A 19,151-nucleotide genomic window follows, 5' to 3' on the forward strand; every position below is an offset into this window, starting at 1 on the left:
AGGGATCTCCTGGAGGCTCAATTCTGCCAGGCAGGAGCCTTTCCAGAGAGCCCATTGGGCTGACAGCCACGTCAGCCTGAGTCAGTACAGGTGTTAGGCATGGCCACTGCGCAGGCTGGGCTGCGGGCTTAGAGGACTGCTCTAAAGGATGCCCCTTCTTGGCTCTTCACAGATTGACCTTGGGTCCTAGGCCAGGCTGATGAGGACAGCCTACTGCAGATGAGGCCTCAACTGCCTCAAGAGGTCCCAAGCCCATGTCTGCTCACCTGATGTGATTATCAGTCAGCTGCTTCAGGATCTGCACATAGGCCTCATCTTTGAGGGGCTCAGCCTTCAGTGCCCCCTCAAAGATCTGGTCAGTGAGCTCATTGACAGATCGTGTCCTCTTGGATGGGTAGTCACCCATGTACTTGAGCACAGGTGGGAGGCTGTCAAGGAAAGGCTGCGGCTGAAGGGGATAGATACACTGGCCTAGGAAGTAGGGGCCAGACTCTCCCTACCCTGGAACTCTGAGCTACATGGTAGATATGGCCTGATCAGCATTTCTCGTCCCTTTCCTATTATGGCCACCTTTCCTCAAGCTCTGACCCTACATCCCAAGTGCCCAAAGCAGGCAGAAAACATTGTCCAACCACCAGTCTTGACTGTGCCTCCCCCTCCTCCCCCTGTCCAGCAGCTCCCCCTGTTCATGGGACACAGACTAATCTAAGGCTATGTGTGTGCATGTATGCATGGGTGTGTGTGTGTGTGTGTGTGTGTGTGTGTGTGTGTGTGTTGCTGGGACTGACGCAGGAGCCTTGGCCTGCTAGGCAAGCACTGTACCACCCAGTTATAGCTCCAGCAACCATAGTTTTTTAACAGACCCTGGGAAACTTTCTTTGGCACACATCTGCCCTCCAGATATGCTGAATTATTTTGTGTCTTGCAATAGCCCAGCTGATTTGCCTCAGGGCCTTTGTGCATGCCACACGCCCCAGGAAAGCCTTTCCTGAAGGTTGAGTCAGACCACTTCATGGGCTGGCACCATCACCACTGACTCTGGCCAGCATGGCATCCTTATGAGGCCGGGGACTGCCTCTCGTCACAGCTTTGTGTCTCTGCTTGGCTCAGCACAGGGCAAACTGCTTATATTTCAACAGAATGATAAGAGCAGAGGAGGTGATGGCTGAGTCTGTCCCTTGCATACTGTGAGGTGCTATGTACCCAGTCAGGGTCTTCCATCTGTGCCATGTTCTGGCCGGAGTGCCCTCCCTTGCTGCCCCCCTCATCCCCGTGGCAGTGGATATCTATGAAAGCCATGCAGGCTTCCTGGGAGAGTTCTTCACTGCCCAGGATCTTCTTGAGCAGGGCCTGTTTGAGTGGCTCTCGTGTGTGGCTCCACAGCCGATCCTTACCGCGGGCTTTGGACACCATGACACGGCTCAGCGTGTGCTTGGGCGGGGGTCTGTGGAGCATGGAGATGGTCAGTACCTGCCCTGCCTCAGGGAGCTGGGTGGAGAACCGCTCCCTCCCTTGCTCTTCTGTACTTTGCAGGGCACACATGCCACCTTCTCCAGGAGCCTCTACTCGGGTACCCTGAGCCGGAGCTGAGCACCCCAGAACACAGCATGCATCTTCCTGCCCAGCCCCCTCCTCCGCAGGACACAGGACCTGCTTGGGTGGCACAGGTACCACTCAGAGGAAGGAAGGATGAGATGAGACCATACAGGAGGCTCATCCTGGACAACAGAGAATGTGTATGCCACCACGGCCTGGTCCATGGTGGGGGACTCCTCAAAGTGGACCATCCCTTTCCAGACCTGCCATCCGGCATCACCTGAAATAATCGTAGGAGAACTCCTCCAGCGTGTAGGGTTTGGAGCGCACCTCTGGCTCTGCTGTGCGCAGCTGCAAGAGCCGGACAACATCCTGCCTCTGGTCTGGGGTCATGGTGACCAGAGCCTGGGAGGCAAGAGACACAGTGTGTGACAGCTGTTTAGTTGGGGGCATTGGGATCTCGTAAAGCTGGAGCCTTCCAGAATGGGGTGGGGAGACTTGGTCTGTATGGGGTGGAATAAAGCCTTTCCTTCCCATGCCTGTAGTTTCTATGCCTCAGGTGTGCTGTGCCTAGAACAGCCTTGCCCAGGAACTGCCTGGAGAGCTGTGCTGATCCTTGAGCTGTGGTCCAGAAAAAAACAAAACAAAACAAAACAAAAAAACAGATCCTCGCCCCGCTGTGGCCCTGTTTCCCTTCAGACATTATGACAATGATCCCCCATTCCTACCCCTAGGCCCCTCATCGACTGATGTGAGTTAGGTGGATACCCATGCATTAAGTCTGTGGTCCCCTAAGACCCCAGGGCCGTCTACACAGAAGATGCAAAGCATCTTAGTACAGTGCAATCCCTCATTCGAATCACCAGATGTGAGAAGAAGAGTAAGGGAGGGTCCAGGAGAGACCTCCAGTGCCGGTCACATACCACAATCTCCCGTGGTGGCAGAGTGACAGTGGGCATGACGTATACACAGTCCGTGGGGAAGTCCCCTCGCTGCTTGGTCCTCTCGTTGATGCCATTGGCCCAGCCTGAGTTCATGACCTGCTCGCCAGTGTCATGGTCGAGAATGATGAGGTCTCCCTTGGCAAAGCTGAGGAAACCTGACTCCTCACCAGCTTTGAAGCAGGGGCGAGAGGATGCACATGGGGGGCAGAAAACAGGGCCGGGTTGGAACATCTTCATTTGTGCTCATGACCTCTATAAGCCACACCTCCTCACTGAGGCTCTATGCCATCCTATGCAGTCCCCACACCCAGATTTAGCTCCAGCGAGGGTGACCTTCCTTCTCAAAGCCCATCTCTTTCCTCCTCGCTCCTGGCCTCCCTCCCTTCCCTGGCCATTTTTTAATCAAACCAGTACAGTTGCAGTTTTGGACACACCGGCTTTCTCCTGCCTCTGTGCTTGGCTCTCCTATGCTCTCTGCCTCAGGACCCTGCTCACTTATGCTTCCTGCTCGGACCAAGCTGCGTGGAGAGTCCGACCTCCAGGCCCCCACAGCCTCTGGATTTCCATTGTCACTGTGCTAGCACAAGGCTACCACCATTTCTCCCTTCCCTCCCCACTGAGTCTGGGCTCCATGTTGATGGGGGGGGGGCATTGTGTTATCAGGCAGGGAGGACCCCATATAACTTGGAGCTGGTGACAGGAGTTAGTTTACAGTCCTAGAAGGAGGGAGTAGGGTAGGCATGCTCCATGGACTACAGGTAAAGATGGTTCCGCCCTCAGCTTAGTGTCTAGAAAAGCTAATAACAAGGCAGCAGCCCTCTGCTGTAGAGGAGGGCCAGGGCGGTTGTACAGTCTGCCTACGGCCCCTAAGCTCCCATGTCGTCACTCACCAGGGTTGGGGTTGTCCTGCAGTGCCACCACATACTTGGACCTCTTCCTCAGCCCCTCCAGGAAGGTGACCACCAGGTCACGGATGTCCTCGGCATTGTTGGATGTGAAGGTGTACTCGTCCCCTTTGATGGTGGCCAGGGTAAAGCTGGGGGCCATCAGTTTCGCTCCCCTACAGGACCAACACGAAGAACAGGGTCCAGCCGGGGTCAGCCCTGCCCAGCCCGAGTGACAAGTAGCACAGCCCAGGTCAGAGCATCCCAGTGAGAGCGAGATGCGGCACTCCCTGAAGGGGACCAAGGCCAATCCGTCAGAGTCTCAGACACCCGGGCAGGGCTCTGCCAGGGCAAGGTCTGGCCCACCGGGGCGGTAAGCTCAGATGTCACCCTCTTAGGCAGGCGTAGTCATGGCTACAGCCAGGTCTGGTCCAGAAGTCACCCACTCTGGCCCAGTGCACTGCTCATTGTCCACCTATTTCCCTATTGTCCACCTATGTCCCTACTCACCCTTCAAGGCCAACCTAGATGCCTTTCCACCAGGAAGTCCTTCCCACCCTCGTTATCTCTGGGGCACGCTCTCATGAGCCCCAGGCAGATGCTCTGGGCTGCACTGCTCTAGGGAAAGTGGCTCCTCCAGGGCCACGCCACCCTCCAGGAGTTTCTTAGATGACGAGGAGCTCCCCGTCAGTAACATGGACTGTGTCCCCGGCCCCGGGTGCTGTGCCCTCTCCTCCCATCACTCTGTCTGTGCCCTGGCGGCCATCCCCACCTACTGCTGGACACAGCCATGATCTCTGGGAAGGACAGCTCCAGAAGCACCTGCTCCTGCTCGTCCACAAAGTAGACGCCCGTCCAGTTGACAGCCACGATGACGTCACTCTTGGGGAGGGGAGGGCCTGGGACAGTGACAGAGGCCCTGAGAAGTGGGGGCCTATCTGATCTTGGGCCTAGCTCCTCCCTAATCCCCGTAAGTACAAGGAAGAGGCTTCCACAGAGGGTACTGACTCTTGGTCCATAGATGGAGAGATCGAGGCCCAGCATGGCTACCTTACAAAGCGAAAGCCAAAAAGTGGCGGGAAGAGACAGCTGGCTGGAGAAACAGCCTCAGTCCCCTTCCTCCCTCTGGTCCCTGCCCTGCACCAAGGTGAGATGTGGGGAGAGGTCACTGAACCCCAGAATTGTCTGTGGCTCTGAGATCTGGCAATTCTATGAAGCCCAGAATGAGCTCAGAGCTGACACAGAGCAGATACTCAGCAATGACCACAGAGGCAAGCCGAGCTTGCCCCATCGCTTCTCCTCAGCTGATACCACCCACCCTCAGCTTCGTAGGAATAGCTCAACAGAACAGCGCATCTAAGACCTGGCTACCCTTTTCTGTCCATAGTGCAGGCAGAAGGGAAGTCTTTAAAGATCAGCTGCTGGAACAGTGGATCGTGGGCACCTACTGGTCAGACTGGGGGCCCACCCTCCCAGCCCCTCAGCAGTAAGACCCGAGAAGACCAGGCACCTGCAGGAAGATAGCCACCCTGCTGAGAGCTGGGTGGATACCTGAAAATTTGAAGGCTTCGTAAAACCTGGAGAAGAGCAGGGGCCACTTGAAGCGGGCATAATTGACCACATCCTCTTTGACCTTCTGGGAATCAGTTCTCCTCTGAGCATAAATTCCCTGCAGAGGACAGAGTGGGATAAATATCGAAGGGCAAGGGAAGACTCTAGAAACAATCCCTGCTGCCAGGTGAGGGATTGTGGGCTTCTGCTCCCATCAGCCTACAGGCACCCCGCAGCACCGCATTCTCTTCTCTAGTCTGCACTGGACCTCTTGCAAGTCTCTTTCTGACAAAAGACACATACGAATGACGCCCACAGTGGAGGGTGGAGTTGGGGGCGGGAGGCCCTAGTCCACAGCAGCTCAAGGTTGACAATGTCAGATGCCAGCTGTGATTCCTCCGGGGCTTAGTGCTGCCCCTCCTCTGAGCTCCTTCTTCTTCCTACCTTCTTGTGGGCGGCAATGGCCAGCTGCGCCCACTTCTCAAGGGTCTTCAGGGGAGTGATCTCTCGGTCAGGAATGTAAGTGGGCACAAGGCTCAGCAGACGCTCCAGAATCATCTCAGAACCATAGTCCACAAAGTACTGCTGGGAGGCCAGCTCAGCCAGGTCATCCTCCTAGGGATGACACAGACCATCACCACCACCGCCCCTGGGGGTGTCCTTCTAGCCCCAGCACCCCTCCAGGCTGTGCCTCCTGTCGCCTGGAGACCCCGACCCTCAGAACCCTGTGTTCTCTCTGCCTCACTGTCACACTCTTTTCTGCAGAGGGCAAGTATGAAGTCCCTAAGCCCACAGTCAAACTCTTGCCCTGTCCCGGTCTCCTTGGCATCAGTACAAAGCTGACCTCTGTCAGGGGCACATAAACTGAGAGCAGCCAGCTATTTGATGGTGGTCAGACAGCTACAGCTCAGTGTTGCATGAAAGCCATCTGGGCTGGCAGTCGAGGAGAAGAAGAGGAGGAGGAGGAGGAGGAAAAGGAGGAGGAGGAAGAGGAGGAGGAGGAGTCCGTCTTAGAGAGTAGGACTCTGGATGGTCTGATTGGGATGGTGACAGCATGACAGCACATGGCTGTCACCATCTCCATCACTGTCACCATCTACCCAGGAAGAATCAATGAGGCCACAACATGGCTCTACTTCAGAGAGCCAGGTGAGGTTCTCTGTCTAGACTGGTGCCCAGCATCCAGGGCAGGACTCCCCTGGGGCTCCTGGGGTTTCTAGAGAGTGGCAGGATGATAGAGGAGGCTCTCAGGGACCTTGTAGGCAACTGCTATTTTCCAGTGGGTGGGAAACATTTCCAAGTTTTAGTAGCCAGTATGATGACTCTGGTACACTCTGAATATTAGCTTATCAGCATATACAGCAATCTCTGCCACCACTACCATCATCACCAGTCGCCTTTGCCACCAACACCAATAAACACCACCATCAGCATCAGCATTGCTGTCGTCACCGACGCCAGCCGCTCTCTGCATCATCACCACTATGGCCATCTTCACCTTGTCGTCACAGGTACTGGCAGCACCCTCATTATCTTAAAATACAAGACTCCCAGTTCTGTTCCAAGGAGGAGATAAACTGAGGCACACCTGCAAACCCTGCTCTAAATGGTCGGTTCTTCCCTTTCAGAGCAGCTCCTAGACTAAGAACCATGCCACAGATACTCCCATCTTTGAACACACACATCAGGCACGCGCACTGCAGACTTCACGGACCCCCTCCAATGGGGAATCAGGAAAGCTTCCTAAAGCACCTGCTCCAAGCAGTTCAGGCAGCCACGGTGTCTCGTGGCCCTTTCGCCTCACTTACCTTCTCACACCTGTACTCTCCAAACTTGACCCCTCGCACCACCTGCTGGTAGATGAGGTTCGTGGCCACGTTGTCCTCGGAGGGGTTGTGCCAGGGGGTGAAGACCTCTTTTCTAAAGAAGAGCCTCCACGGCGCATTGCGTTCCTGCGCGCCCTGCTCCTTGGCATACTGCTCACACTGGGAGATCGCGTCCATGACGTGGTCACTGCCGCTGCCCAGAGAGGACACCTGTGAGCAGAGGAGAGACGCCACAGTGCGAGGCTATCAGGCACGGGGTCAGGGAAGGGCTCCAAAGGACCGTCCGCTGTGTCGAATGCGTGAGTATAGAGGCCCGAGGCCCAGAGGAGGCAGGACGGTAGCCCGGGTCCCTCGGGAGGATGACCCCTTACGCAGTCTCTGAGCTGGCTCGAGGCATGCAGGCATGCACAGTGACCGCCTTTCAAGGCTCAGCAGTGGGCATGCATATGTGGGAGACTTTTTCCTCAGAGCAAGGGGTGCTGTCAAGCAAGCCATTACCGGAAGAGCCAGATGGCGAGGGGAAAATGCTAGCAAACCGTGCCGAAGCGCAAGGTCCTGTCCCTTGGTCTGCCCCGTGGCAAAAGAAACTCCAAAGTTCCAGGCCTAGCTCAGCAGAGAAGACTGTGAGCCTAAGCTAGGGGCTCACACGGCCGGAGAAGATGTGGAAAAGGCCAGACCCCCTGCACAGCAGTATGTGACCCTGGGAAGCACAGTTGTCTGCCTGCCAACCCGCCGAAGCCTTTCTCTCTCCTTTTCCAGCAGCAAGAGAAGGGCCTCCCCTTGGGCACCCGTAGTTGCAGCAAGCTCTGGACCTCTGACTGTGGGGCGCCCAGGTGCCCAAGAGCCTGACACCATTCCCAGAAATCTGGCAGCTCGGGTTCCCGGCGGCTTAAGTGACTGGCGCGAGAACACCCAGGCCAGCAGGTGGCAGCCCTGCGCTGGGCTGGGCTTGGGCCACCATACCTTATCAAACAGGGCGATGTAGAGGGAGAACCCGAAGCGGTCCTTGAGCGAGATCTTGTCAGCCAGAGCATTGCACAGCTCCTTGGCCGTGGTTGCTGAATCCGTTAGCAGGGTCTTAGTGGTCCCGTCCATGAAGGTCACAGGCAACATGATGGGCTTCTTGGACTTGGTGGCCTGAGAGTGACCAAAAGGATCTGTGGTCTCTTCGCTCTCTCTATGCTCCGACTGCCCTATTGGGCTGGAGCTGAGTGAGCCCTCATACCACCAGCATCCCACTGGGACACCACCTGGATCTGTCACAGGTATCCGCCCCAGGGCACATTTAGATGTCTTGTGGCAGACACCCAAGGCTAGAAGGAGAGCGCTTCAGGAGCATGGGCCTTGACTCCGTCCCATGGGCATAAGACAGGCAGAAAGTCAACGGCACTTTCTGGGGGGGCTGGGACTCCAGAACTCCAGGCACCCTGCAATCCCACACAAAGGCATGCTTCTGGGGCCACTAGAGAGAGCATGCCCACACGCCTGCCGCGTGAGCCCGGCCAACCTGCAGCTCCAGCCAGCTGGGTGGCTGTGTGCGAGTTCCGTTGACAAAGGTCCTCCTCAGGCGCTCCTCGCAGTATGGGGCGTAGCCCGGCGGGCCTCCGTGGATGAAGTTCCGAAGGTACTGCGGGTGGGGGACTAAGTGAGGCGGGCCCCACCCCGGCCGCTGCAGCAGCCTTCGGGCACACCTGCTGCTCCAGCAGGGCCTCCTAGACCCCTCTTTTCTAGGCCTGCTCCTGCCATCCCTGGAAGCAAGCGCATGCCCCATAGCTTGGCGGCCAGGCCATACAGTCAGCCTTCCCAGCGTCACCTCCTGCCTCACCCCACACTCTGCCTGTACTCTCTCTTGCAGCTGCTGGCCTTTTTTCAGAGCTCCATCTGTCCCCCCTCACCTTCCCTTCCTCCTCTACCCACCACCATCATGGCACCCAGGTAGTACCCGGAGCCTGGCACAGAGTGATATCAAAGTGCCTGTCCCAAGACAAGTGTTCAGGTGGCTCAGGACACATTCTGGTCACACTTGAGCTCTGCAGAATGGGACTGACAGAGCAAGCCCTGACCCTGGGCAAAGGGCACCCGGGAGGAAGGGGCCGGTGGGTACGAGACCTTCAAGGACCCGGAAGGGGATCTGTCCCCACATGGGACATGGGATTGCAGAAGCCGAGAAGTCCTAGGAGCCCACGTGAGGAACACACACATGCTGAGTCCCAGCACGCAGGGTCCCTGCACCCTTCCCACCCCAGACCACCCGACTACCTTAACGAACTTCTCAGAGGGAGCGAAGCAGCCGACACAGAGAGACACGAGGATCCAGCCTCTGGCGTAGCTGCTCTTGGAGGGATTGTGCGTGAGCTGCTTGCTGATCTGGCAGTAAATCTCGTCCCTGCATGGAAACAAGACCTCAGAGTGATACCCATCACTCCCCCACACCGCAGCGCTTCAGCCTGCCAGAGTTTGCCAGGAGACAGAGATGGCCCGGGAGAAGAGGCTGAGCATAGGGTTCTTGCTTTAGATTTGGGGGTCATCAGGAATAAGGCATGGCCCAGGAGTAAGGGAAAAGCCCCTGATGGGGTCCACCATCAACAAAGTGGACATCCACAAAGTGGACATTCTAATACAAGTTCAAGGCTACAAGCCTGGTTCTGCCTAGCCCCTGGCCAGTGATGTAGCCTGAGCGGGGGATCCCACAGTCAGGGACAGTTTTTGTAATAGTGACTGACACAACAGAAATAAGCCAGGCACCTGGGAAATGTCTCAGGGCCACTGAGCAGAGACTCTGAGTCCCCGGACACATCTCTCTGAGGGCAGTGCCAAGCAGGAGGCAGGATCATCATGAACAAACAAAATTTCAAGGTGCCATCTTTTTCTCAGGACAAGATAACACATCACATACACACATCCTGCCCATGACCCGAATCCTTTCATAAAACAAGGGCCATTTTAAATATCCAAAGCAGACAGGGAGCCCTCAGACCAGCAGTCGGGCCTGTAGGTGAAGCTGCCGTGGCTCATCGAGATCCTATGGTGCCACAGACCAGCAGGAACCTTGTGCTGGAGTCCCTGGCCTGGCCCCAATCAGCCGAGAGGCAGGAAGCTAAGCAAGAGAAGTAAGGTTAGCTGTGGTCTCCACAGGAGCCGACTCCCTAGCCTTCTTCGGCCTAGGACTCATGACATACTTCCAATAGAAACACAAGTTCTCGGGATCCCCCGACCTCACCAATGGTCATACGATAAGCCAGTTTTTCAAGAAGCCCAGGTCCCTACATCTGGCTGGGTTAACTGTTAACTGGTGACTCCAGAGTCTTTCCACCAACTCGCCAACACCCAGGCCATCGGTAGAGATCTCTCCTGACCCACGGATGGAAACACTAGCTGGGTCTCCTGGCATATTACCCACAGTAACCTTGACCTTGGCCTGGGTCAGCTACACTGAAGGTGAGCCAGCAGCAACAGGGTTAAAGCAGACAGCTCAGGTGGGTTCACGACGACATAGCTACTAGGTATGGACTGCACCCTCTGTTCACCGTCTTGCGGTTCCGTCTTCCCTCAAGCCGCAGATGTGGGAGCTGTTCCTTTTTTGAGGCAGGGTTTCTCTGTGTAGCCCTGGCTGTCCTGGACTTGCTTTGCAGACAGGACTGGCCTCGGACTCATAGATCTGCCTGTGGCACTGCCAGCTGGCTTGAGAGCCCCGCGGCCCCGCCCCCCAGCACCCCATCGCCCCCAGGCACTGACCGCAGTGTAGGTCGAAGGATGCCATTGCCGATGATGAAGTGGAGCTTCTCCAGGTTGGAGGTGGGCCGGTCCTCCAGCATGCTGTTGCCCTGCACCGTGGATTCCCCGTCGTGCAGCCTCTTGGTCACCTAGGCCGATGAGAGAGGTTTGAGGCGAGTGGGTGAGGCTGGGGTGCTGGCCCCAGGCACCCACAGGGAGCAGGTGGATGGCCTGATGGGCCTGAGCTCGTCATTACTCCATCCCCGAAGACAAACATCCCAGACCATCTGGTCTGGAGCACCAGCCTGATGCCACCCACCTCAAGTTCTCCTCTGTGGCCCCCTTGGCCCGCTGCACCTCAGTTCCACCCCGGGGAAACCCTTTCAGCTAGAATATGGCCCATCCCTGACTCTGAGCGAGATCGCCATTTCGCATCCACAGCACCACAGCGAGCTCTGGTTCGTTACCAAGGTGACACGGTCACCTTCAGACATAGTTCTCAGTAGATGCGTGTCTCTCTGCTGTGGTGTCACACAGCCACAGAGGCAGCCCCGCACTGCACATGCAATAAGAGGCAGCAGGAGAACCTCCATCACAGACAGCGAGGGCCATATCAACTGAACCCATGGCTGGCTGTCCCAGCCCCCGCCAGCCTAGACAGCCCTGGGGGACCAGGCCTTGGTCGTCCCAGAAGGTGGGGGATGGGCTGTTGGATGGCGGTGCCAGTACTCAGGAAGACTCCCACAGAAGTGGTACCCGGGCTGAGTGGGACAAAATGTATGGTACACGCCTCAGCAAGGAGCGCCCTCCTTTTCCCGTGTGTGCTCGCCCCCCCCCATTCTTTCTCCCGCCCCGTGAAGCCCCCACCCCCAAGCATTTCCATGCACCCCTGTCTGACGGGTGCTGCGATGCTGTGCTTCAGAGAAAAAAGCATCATCCACTCCTACTCCTGTTCCCTCTCCCAGCGCCCCCACCCGCTCAGCTGCAGCCTGGCTGCCTAAGGAACCCCAAAGTGCCGCTAGGCCCTGAGGTCTGTTCTTACCTCCTCTGTGAGTTTGGACTTCTTCTTCAGGGTCAAGTGCACCAACTTGTGTCTGACACTGGTCTTCTTCTGCCCCTCGGGGAGCTGGGCCTGTGTAACAGAAGCAAGGGTGAGACCTCTGGGCAGTGAGGCTATGGTGTGTGTGTGTGCGTGTGAGTGTGTGTGTGTGTGTATGTGTGTGTGATTTCCACACAGATGCTCACAAGGTGCAGGCCACGAGGCCACTCTCCCCTCACCCTCACTGAGACTCAGAAAATCACAGTCACTGTCTGAAGCCTCCCACTGAGTTGTCACTAGAGGTGGCTCCCACGGCAAAGTCTGTCTGCTTTACACTGTGGCCGGCCCCTCAGTTACGATGAGCACTTGACAGTTGGCAAATGCTCACACACTATCCCCACGAGGAGAAAGATGAGGCGGGGGACCGGGCAGGAATGAGGCACAGACAGTTAGGTCGTAAGATACTTTCTGCTGGTTACCCGAGGCTGGCATGCTGACATCAACCCCGCTAGCCCAAGGCAGTTGCAGGCTGGGACTCCTTGGCCTTACCTCACCCTCCCCCTGCAGGGCCTGCAGCTCCCTCTTGTATGTCTTCTTGCCTAGGGTCTCATAGATCTTTGTCATCACAGGGATCTTCTCACTGCCGTCACTCATGGCTGTGTGGTACTTGGGCTCAGGGAGGTCCCCCATGAACCGGAGGATGGTGATCCAGACAGCCAGTGCCGCCTGAGGATAGAGCACACACGTAAGAAAGCCAGAGGGGGACTGGAGAGAAGGCTCTGACTGCTCTTCCAGAGGACACGGGTTCAAATCCCAGCACCATATGGCATCTTACAACTGTCTGAAACTCCAGGATCTGACACCCTCACACAGACATATATGCAGGAAAACCACTAATGCACATAAATAAATTATATATAATATTTATATATAATAAGTTATATATACATATATGTATATATACACATATATATGTATATATACATATATATGAAGAACAGAGGACCTAGTCTAAGCCATAGCAAGGGCCTGGGCTTGGAGTGGATGCTGGAGAGATAGACAGCCACCTGCGGTGTGGCCTGACCCTAGGCTGGGAGCTGGGCCAAAGGTCAGACCTTAGTCACCACCACAGCATTCATCACCCCCGTCCGGCTCCGTGAGCCATGCCCCAGCCGCAGGCAGCCTCACCAGCTGGTCACCCTCATCTTCATGGAAGAGTAGCGGCTGCTTGAGGGGCCTCCGAGTGTAGGAGTGCGTGGTCGTGCCCTGGAAGTAGGTGGCAGCAAATTTGGCGAATTTGTACTCAGAAAGGTCCTCCTCGTCCTCGTCGGGCAGGGGCAGGGCTGCATCCACGTCCTCCTCCACCATCTCCCTCCGCCCTCGCTCCAGGTCCTGAGGGACACAGAGGGGTTGTGTCCCAGCTGTCAGACTGGGCCCTGTGGCCTGCAGGGCTAGAATAGAGGCAGCACTGGCTGCTGTCCCCACTCTGTCTCTGCAGAGCCAGCTCCTCCTCCCAGGGGCAAGGCCTCTGCTGCTTCTCTCCACTGTGCAAACAGAGCCCAGCTCACAGGGGAACCTCAAGGACAATGGGTAAAAGTTTGGGAGCGGCTCAGCAGGTCCTGTGGCAGGTAGAGACTGGATGAGACCTGAAACCCATAATTCTTCACCCAGTTAGTCACCACCTCCCTCTATTAGAGGGCAAAGGATGCGAGAGGGAAGGCTCTGGGGTGCCTCAGGAAGTCCTGCCCTGAAGTCCTGTTACCTCAAAGCCACTAGGTGCCTGGCCCTCCTGGCCTGGCAGGCCGCCCGAAGTCCCCAGGAAGCCAAACATCTTGTCCACCATATCTGAGTGGTTGATGGGCTCATGGCGGGCCTTCTCCATCTGCTCCAGCAGCTCCTTCTTCCGCCGAGCCTCCTCCTTCTCCTTCAGCTCCCGCTCTGCATCCTCGCGGGCTAGCTGGGCCAGGCGCTCCTGAAGTCGGGGGGCGGGGGGGAAGGGGTGCAGGGAAAGTAAGCCAGCACCCAGAAACATAGCCTCAGGGAACAGCTATCCTCAGGGTACCCAACTCCACTAGGGAACTGACACAGGGGAGGGCAAGTGGGCCAGACAGACCAACAGCACTCCCGGACCACAGGCGGACACCCACAGGCAGACACCTCCTTAGCACCCCCCTTTGCATGAGTACCCCTGCCTCCATGTCCTCCCCTTTCCATGCCCTCCCCTGTTTTTAGGCCACAGAAACCATGAAGTCCTGGGATGCGGAACTGTACTAGAGCTGACCAAAAGATTAGTACCATGTTTAAAAGGTAAAATAATAACTACAAACAAAACTAACACTAATAATGTTTTAATGATTGCAGTCATAGTTGCAAATATCTTTGCCTGTAATCAATATAAAAATAACACCTAAGCACCTTACATACTTTCCTCTGCAGCTAACTCTTCATAACACCATGTGTGCCTCACAATTTATCCATAGCTTTTAGATAAGCCACGCTTCAGTGTTGGCTGGCACGAGAGGCTGAATGACTCCCCTGTCAGGCCTTTGCTCTGGGTGTCACCCCTAACCGGAAGGGCTGTGGATACAGCCCTCTGGCTCCAGCCACAGCCCAAACCCAACGTTAGAGTTCAGCTGCCGTGTGCTGAGGGAACTAGGAAGACACATCTTCTAGGAGGTGGAGGAAGATGGCAGGGACAGGTGACGGGCAGCCAGAGATGAAGAAAAGTCATAGAGCCAGACTGCAGAGCAGCTACCCAGGGGAGCCTGGAGGTCCTGGCTGACCTGATGCTTACGCTCCGCCTCCTCCTTGGCTTTCTTGGCACTCATCTCCTTTCGGAGCTTCTCTTCCTCTGCCAGCCGCATCTTCTCCGCCTCGAGGCGACGCCGGTACTGAGGAAAGGGACAGCCACATGACCATAGTAACATGGGTAGCCATTGTCACACCTCTGCCTTACCCCACCACCATCACCCACCCCCTGAAATGGAGGGTGAGTTTTCCAAAAAAAAAAAAAAAAAAAAAAAAAATTAAAAGGCAGTTGAGTTGCTTCCTGGGTCACAATGGATGGGGGCTCATTGGATTCTGAAGACAAAATCTTGGGGCTCAGAAACCCCCTCACCTCGTCCCGGAGGCGCCGGTGCAGCCTGCGGGCAATCATGCCTCTGGCATATGCCTGCACAGTGAGCACGGCCCAGAGGCGGTGGCGGAAGGCCTTGCGCACCAGGTAGGCACGGCAGCGGGCCTGGAACTTGATTATCTGCTTCCTGGCCAGGCGGTACTGCTGGTGCAGCTTCCGGGAGTACTGCAGGGCCTGCAGCCGCAGGAAGCCAAGGCGCATCTGTAAAGACAGCAAGCCACACTCACACCTGAGGGACGAGGCCAGCAGAACACCCAGCACGGCCTCCATCAGACTGGACCCACTGTTTATGTCACTCAAGCGGGCCCCAAAGCTCCTTCCGGGAACTCCCACCTCAACCAGTGTCCTTTTGCCCACCTCCCTAATCTAAGTTCAGGCTGCAGCCAGGTTTCCAGAGCTGCGTGTGACCAGGCCTCTCCTGGCTCCTGCCAAGGTCTGTCTCATTATGCTTTAGCTCAGCAAAATATTCCAAGGGAAAGGCTCACGAAACACGGGGAGAGCCAGGAGGGCTTTGACTGAGGTAAGGGGGGCCTGGCTAGGGCCCCCTCAGATGCAGATTAAGTCCTGTTGCCAAGGTAACTCCCTGCTTCTGTGGCCTGTCTAGCAGGGTCAGGGTGAGGTGGGAGGGAGGCTCACCATCTCATAGTTCTTTCTACAGTAGTGGCCCCGCCAGTACCTCTGGATCAGTGTGGCGGCACTCTTCAGTTTCAGGAAGTTGGACCTGAAAGGCAGACAGAGCTGGGTGACTCCAGGGCAGACAGCTGGTGGCCTGGACAGCACCCTGGGCCCCTCCCTATCCGTGATCTTGGACAGGGCATAGACCTTTCTGTACCACACACAGTGCTACCACCGGAAGGAATGAGGAGTAATGTCTGGGGCTGTCCTTCCTGCCTGGCTCATCACATGAGACCTTTAAGGCAGAAACTGGAAACATGCTTGCTGAGCAAGTGTAGGCATGGCAAAACTGGCAATGAAAGAATGTGAAAGAAGCAGGACTTTAAACTCCCTCATTTGAGACCTGGGAGGCTGGAACCCCTGTCACTGCCTGCCTCGGAAGTGCCCGGGGCTGTTCTCCTGCACACAGTAGGCTGTTTCTCAGATCCCACAATCACCATTGGCTGGATGGGGACAGAGACCACTCAGCAATAACGAGGGTCTGCTGAGAATAGGAAAACGCAGGAGGGGAGGGTGGACAAGGCACGGCACGAGCCAGCACTCCAGGGCCTGCATGTCATGTTCGTGAGAAACGGGGCTGAAGGCCAAGCAGAGGACAGATGGTGGAGTGAACTGGAGGAAAAGGAGGTCAGGAGGAAGAGGCTAGCAGCCTCACAGGTGATGGGGAGACAAAGGGGAGAAAGGAAGGAGGGACCAGATGAACTACAAACAAGGCAGATTGTGGGTTTCTGTGGTACCTGAATCTAGAGTTGGCCTTGGACCACCACGGTGTACTCATGTCCCCAGTGTACAATACGAGCTACTCCTTGTACCTTATAAAATCTCCAGTCTGGCCTACATGAGCAGGATGCCAGTGACCATACCCCTTGTCTGTGTGTGTGTGTGTGTGTGGCTGCCACGTGATCTGTTCTGTGACATGGTGAGCTGCGGAAACCTTGTACCCACGTTCCTCGTTCCTCGAGGATTTTTGTGGCCATGTGAATGCCATGCATGTGTATGACGGTTTCTGTGTGTGCACCATGGCTACGCATGTCTGTTCCTGGTGTTTGTGCGGGAGACCAAAGGTGAGCCAAGCATGTTCCCAATGTGGGTGCTGAGGGAGCAGAAGCCGTGACACAGACCTGTCTTTGAAGCCCCGTATGACCTTCTGGAGGAGGATGACTCTGTCTGTGATGGCCTTGTCCCGCTCCACCTCCAGCAACATGTCATGGTGGTCCTGAAAGGCAGAGCTCCTGAGCAGTGTCCCCCAGGCCACCCGCTCAGGCCAGGTAGAGCCTGTCTCCCTTCGAAACTCAGGCCTGGGCTCTATGTGCACCTCAGGCGTTCAACCCTGCTGGGGCCTGTGCAGTGACTTCCTACAGCCATCAGAAACCGTGGCTAGTCCCCAGAGGTCTGGGAGTTGGGGAAGGAACCAGAGGCGCCTCATTTCACTAGACAAGGAAACAGATTCAATAACATCACATCCCGGCTTCCCCCACCATCATTTTAGCCCTGAGCCCTGTTATTTTTCTCTCCACAATCTTGGTAGCAGACTCTTACCAGGAGTCTCCTGGTGCCTGTCGGTCCCCTTCTAGCCCTCTCCTTCCCATGCAGTTGGATAACCTTTCTGTGACCTTCCACAGGTACCCCACAGCATATGTGCCACCATGACACTCAAGACCACTCCAGGTCCCACCAACATCTGCAGCCCTTCTCCTCCCCATTCCCAAGCCCCGCCAGGTAGATGAAACCTGAAACTTTACTGGTTCATTCAGTACATATATAGATGGAATGTTCCGTGGGTAGGCAGAGTGCTAGGTAGTGTGGTAGAGCCACGGAAGACACGGCAGGGGCATCCTTGAGTGGAAGCCTGGCCTTTGAGCCTCAGGAGGAGACGGTAAAAAGCCATCCGATTATCACAGACACCTGCTGACACTCGTGAAGCTCAGGCGTGGTATCTCAGTGAGCAGATGAGAGAGCTGATGGGTGGATGGGCGAATGGAGGGGTGGATGGATGGGTGAACGGATGAATGGGGCTGGGACATGTGGGACCTTAGGAGTATTCCTAAAGAGTGCAGATGGGGCATGGGGACAGTGGGGCCCTGTGGATCTTCTGGTTAGAGGCCATCACAATTCTGTCTGTTCTCTCTGCATACTCGGCACTCGACCATCCCAGGCCAGTAGCTTGTTTCCTGCGTCCTTCAGCCTGACTTTAGTCCCTTATTTCTATCCGACACCCCTAGCAGGAAGACATTGGGAGACCCAGCACATAGAATTCACTGTCCGGCCAACAGTCAGGGAGCACACAGAGGGAATGAAAGATACTTCCCCGTGCAGAAACAAGGTTGTAGGAGGGGCAGGGGCTAATTCAAAGCCCACACCAAGAAGAGTTAGACAGACCCCCAACCAGGCCCCACTCAAGGCTGCTTCCTCCCCTTTCTCCTCCCAGCTGTCCTGTGTTCTGCCCTGCCCCCACAGAGGAGGGGCCCTGCTCTGTCACAGAACAGCGGAAATGGAAATGGGGAAGCCCTCACAGTCCCTGTGTGGCTACTCTCCAAGGCCTGACTGCTCAGGGCCCAGCTTCTTGTCTGCGATTTCTTAGGAGGCTGTGGGTGGCAGGAACTCCCCATGCTGTACCTGGATGCTGAGACAGAACCACAGACACCAGTACACAGCTGACCCTCATGACCCTGCCTGCAGAAAGCACAAGAAGGGACCTGAAGTCCACTCTAGACCATCTCAGGCCCAGCCTGTCGCAGATAGAAGAGAAGGCAGAAATACTCGGCCACTTGCCCTTCACCCCCAGGTTGAGAACCACAGGCTCCGCATGCAGGGTTTGAGTCCCTGGTATGGGTTCTGGTCCCCAGCTCTAACCTGGGGTCAGTGCCTGGCCGCACTAGTTATCTCTAACACTCCCCACCACACACACACACATCAAGACACCCTGCAGCGCCTCGGGAACATCCCAAGCCTGGAGGCCTCTGGATTTGGCAGGGCCATGGCGGCCAGGACAGGCTGCACTCACCTTCAAAAAGATCTTGGTTTTCCCGATCTGCCAGTCATCGTGTGTGCCTAGCACGGCCTCAGCTATACGCTGGCATGTCCCTCGGAGGTCACCCTGGGCGGAAGACAGGGGTACTGACGGTGTAACCAACAGAAAAGCTCCCAGTGCCCTTCTCAAGATTGGGAAGCAGGTCTGTCCCTGTCTGGCTGTGTGACTGACCCAGCCTGGCCCCGTCTTCTCCTCAAGCCAACTAGATGGCAGCCACTGTGGTTGCTAAGGCCTTCCAATGTTTCCTTCTATCCTGCCCTATTATCACAGCAGTACCCGAGGTGACCAAGTAGATGTCAAGCTCCCGTCATTGCCACATGTAAAACTGGGGCCTCTCCCCTGTTGGGGTACCCAGCCTTGTACCTGCTTGTATGCTGGCTTTACTCCAGGGAGCAGCACGCGGTAGCGCTCCACAAACTCCACAAAGCTGTAGCGAATGGGGTAGCCCGCACGGCGGATGCGGATCGTCTCCATCATGCCCGAATATCGCAGCTGGCGTACACACAGATGCCGGTCAAAGAGCTGCGGGCCAGGACCAAAGGCATCAGGGCAAGGCTGCTACCAGGACTCGGGCTGTGTTTGACCAGCACAGACAGAAACACAGAGGTCGAGACCTCTGGGCTCATGTGGAGCAAAGCCAGGCAGGAGCCCAGGTCTGTTGGTCAGACCCCCACGGCAGCATGAAGTGAGGGCCTGCAGGTGGGACAGCCATGTGCTCTAGGATCAGATCACAGAGAATACACAGGTCTGTGCTCCTTGGGAGACAAAGGAAGCTTCGTGGAAACTGAGGGAAGGGTCTTCCAAGGCTGGCGAGT

The 19,151-nt window shown here is 56.3% G+C and overlaps 1 protein-coding gene across 6 annotated transcripts in view; it reads right to left on the minus strand.

Annotated features, from left to right (window-relative positions):
- The window catches only part of Myo7a (myosin VIIA), a 67,047-nt gene that overhangs the window by 12,757 nt on the left and 35,139 nt on the right, over positions 1-19,151 (minus strand). For 3 of the 6 annotated variants that reach the window (XM_021634793.2, XM_021634792.2, XM_021634795.2), the window contains 23 exons: positions 18,700-18,858; positions 18,310-18,402; positions 16,427-16,521; positions 15,267-15,351; positions 14,613-14,831; positions 14,278-14,385; positions 13,257-13,466; positions 12,683-12,886; positions 12,044-12,220; positions 11,498-11,587; positions 10,477-10,604; positions 9,001-9,127; positions 8,249-8,368; positions 7,705-7,878; positions 6,724-6,951; positions 5,360-5,530; positions 4,916-5,033; positions 4,137-4,263; positions 3,371-3,540; positions 2,460-2,650; positions 1,817-1,941; positions 1,287-1,444; positions 267-420 (listed from right to left, as the gene is read on the minus strand). In XM_021634793.2, coding sequence (XP_021490468.1) covers positions 267-420; positions 1,287-1,444; positions 1,817-1,941; positions 2,460-2,650; positions 3,371-3,540; positions 4,137-4,263; positions 4,916-5,033; positions 5,360-5,530; positions 6,724-6,951; positions 7,705-7,878; positions 8,249-8,368; positions 9,001-9,127; positions 10,477-10,604; positions 11,498-11,587; positions 12,044-12,220; positions 12,683-12,886; positions 13,257-13,466; positions 14,278-14,385; positions 14,613-14,831; positions 15,267-15,351; positions 16,427-16,521; positions 18,310-18,402; positions 18,700-18,858 — 3,431 coding nt within the window. Of the gene's footprint in view, positions 1-266; positions 421-1,286; positions 1,445-1,816; positions 1,942-2,459; positions 2,651-3,370; positions 3,655-4,136; positions 4,264-4,915; positions 5,034-5,359; positions 5,531-6,723; positions 6,952-7,704; positions 7,879-8,248; positions 8,369-9,000; positions 9,128-10,476; positions 10,605-11,497; positions 11,588-12,043; positions 12,221-12,682; positions 12,887-13,256; positions 13,467-14,277; positions 14,386-14,612; positions 14,832-15,266; positions 15,352-16,426; positions 16,522-18,309; positions 18,403-18,699; positions 18,859-19,151 lie in introns of all 6 variants that reach the window. The other 3 variants (XM_060367608.1, XM_021634791.2, XM_060367607.1) reach the window with 1 other exon arrangement.

Source organism: Meriones unguiculatus, chromosome 14, assembly GCF_030254825.1.
Source record: "Meriones unguiculatus strain TT.TT164.6M chromosome 14, Bangor_MerUng_6.1, whole genome shotgun sequence".
NCBI lineage: Eukaryota > Metazoa > Chordata > Mammalia > Rodentia > Muridae > Meriones > Meriones unguiculatus.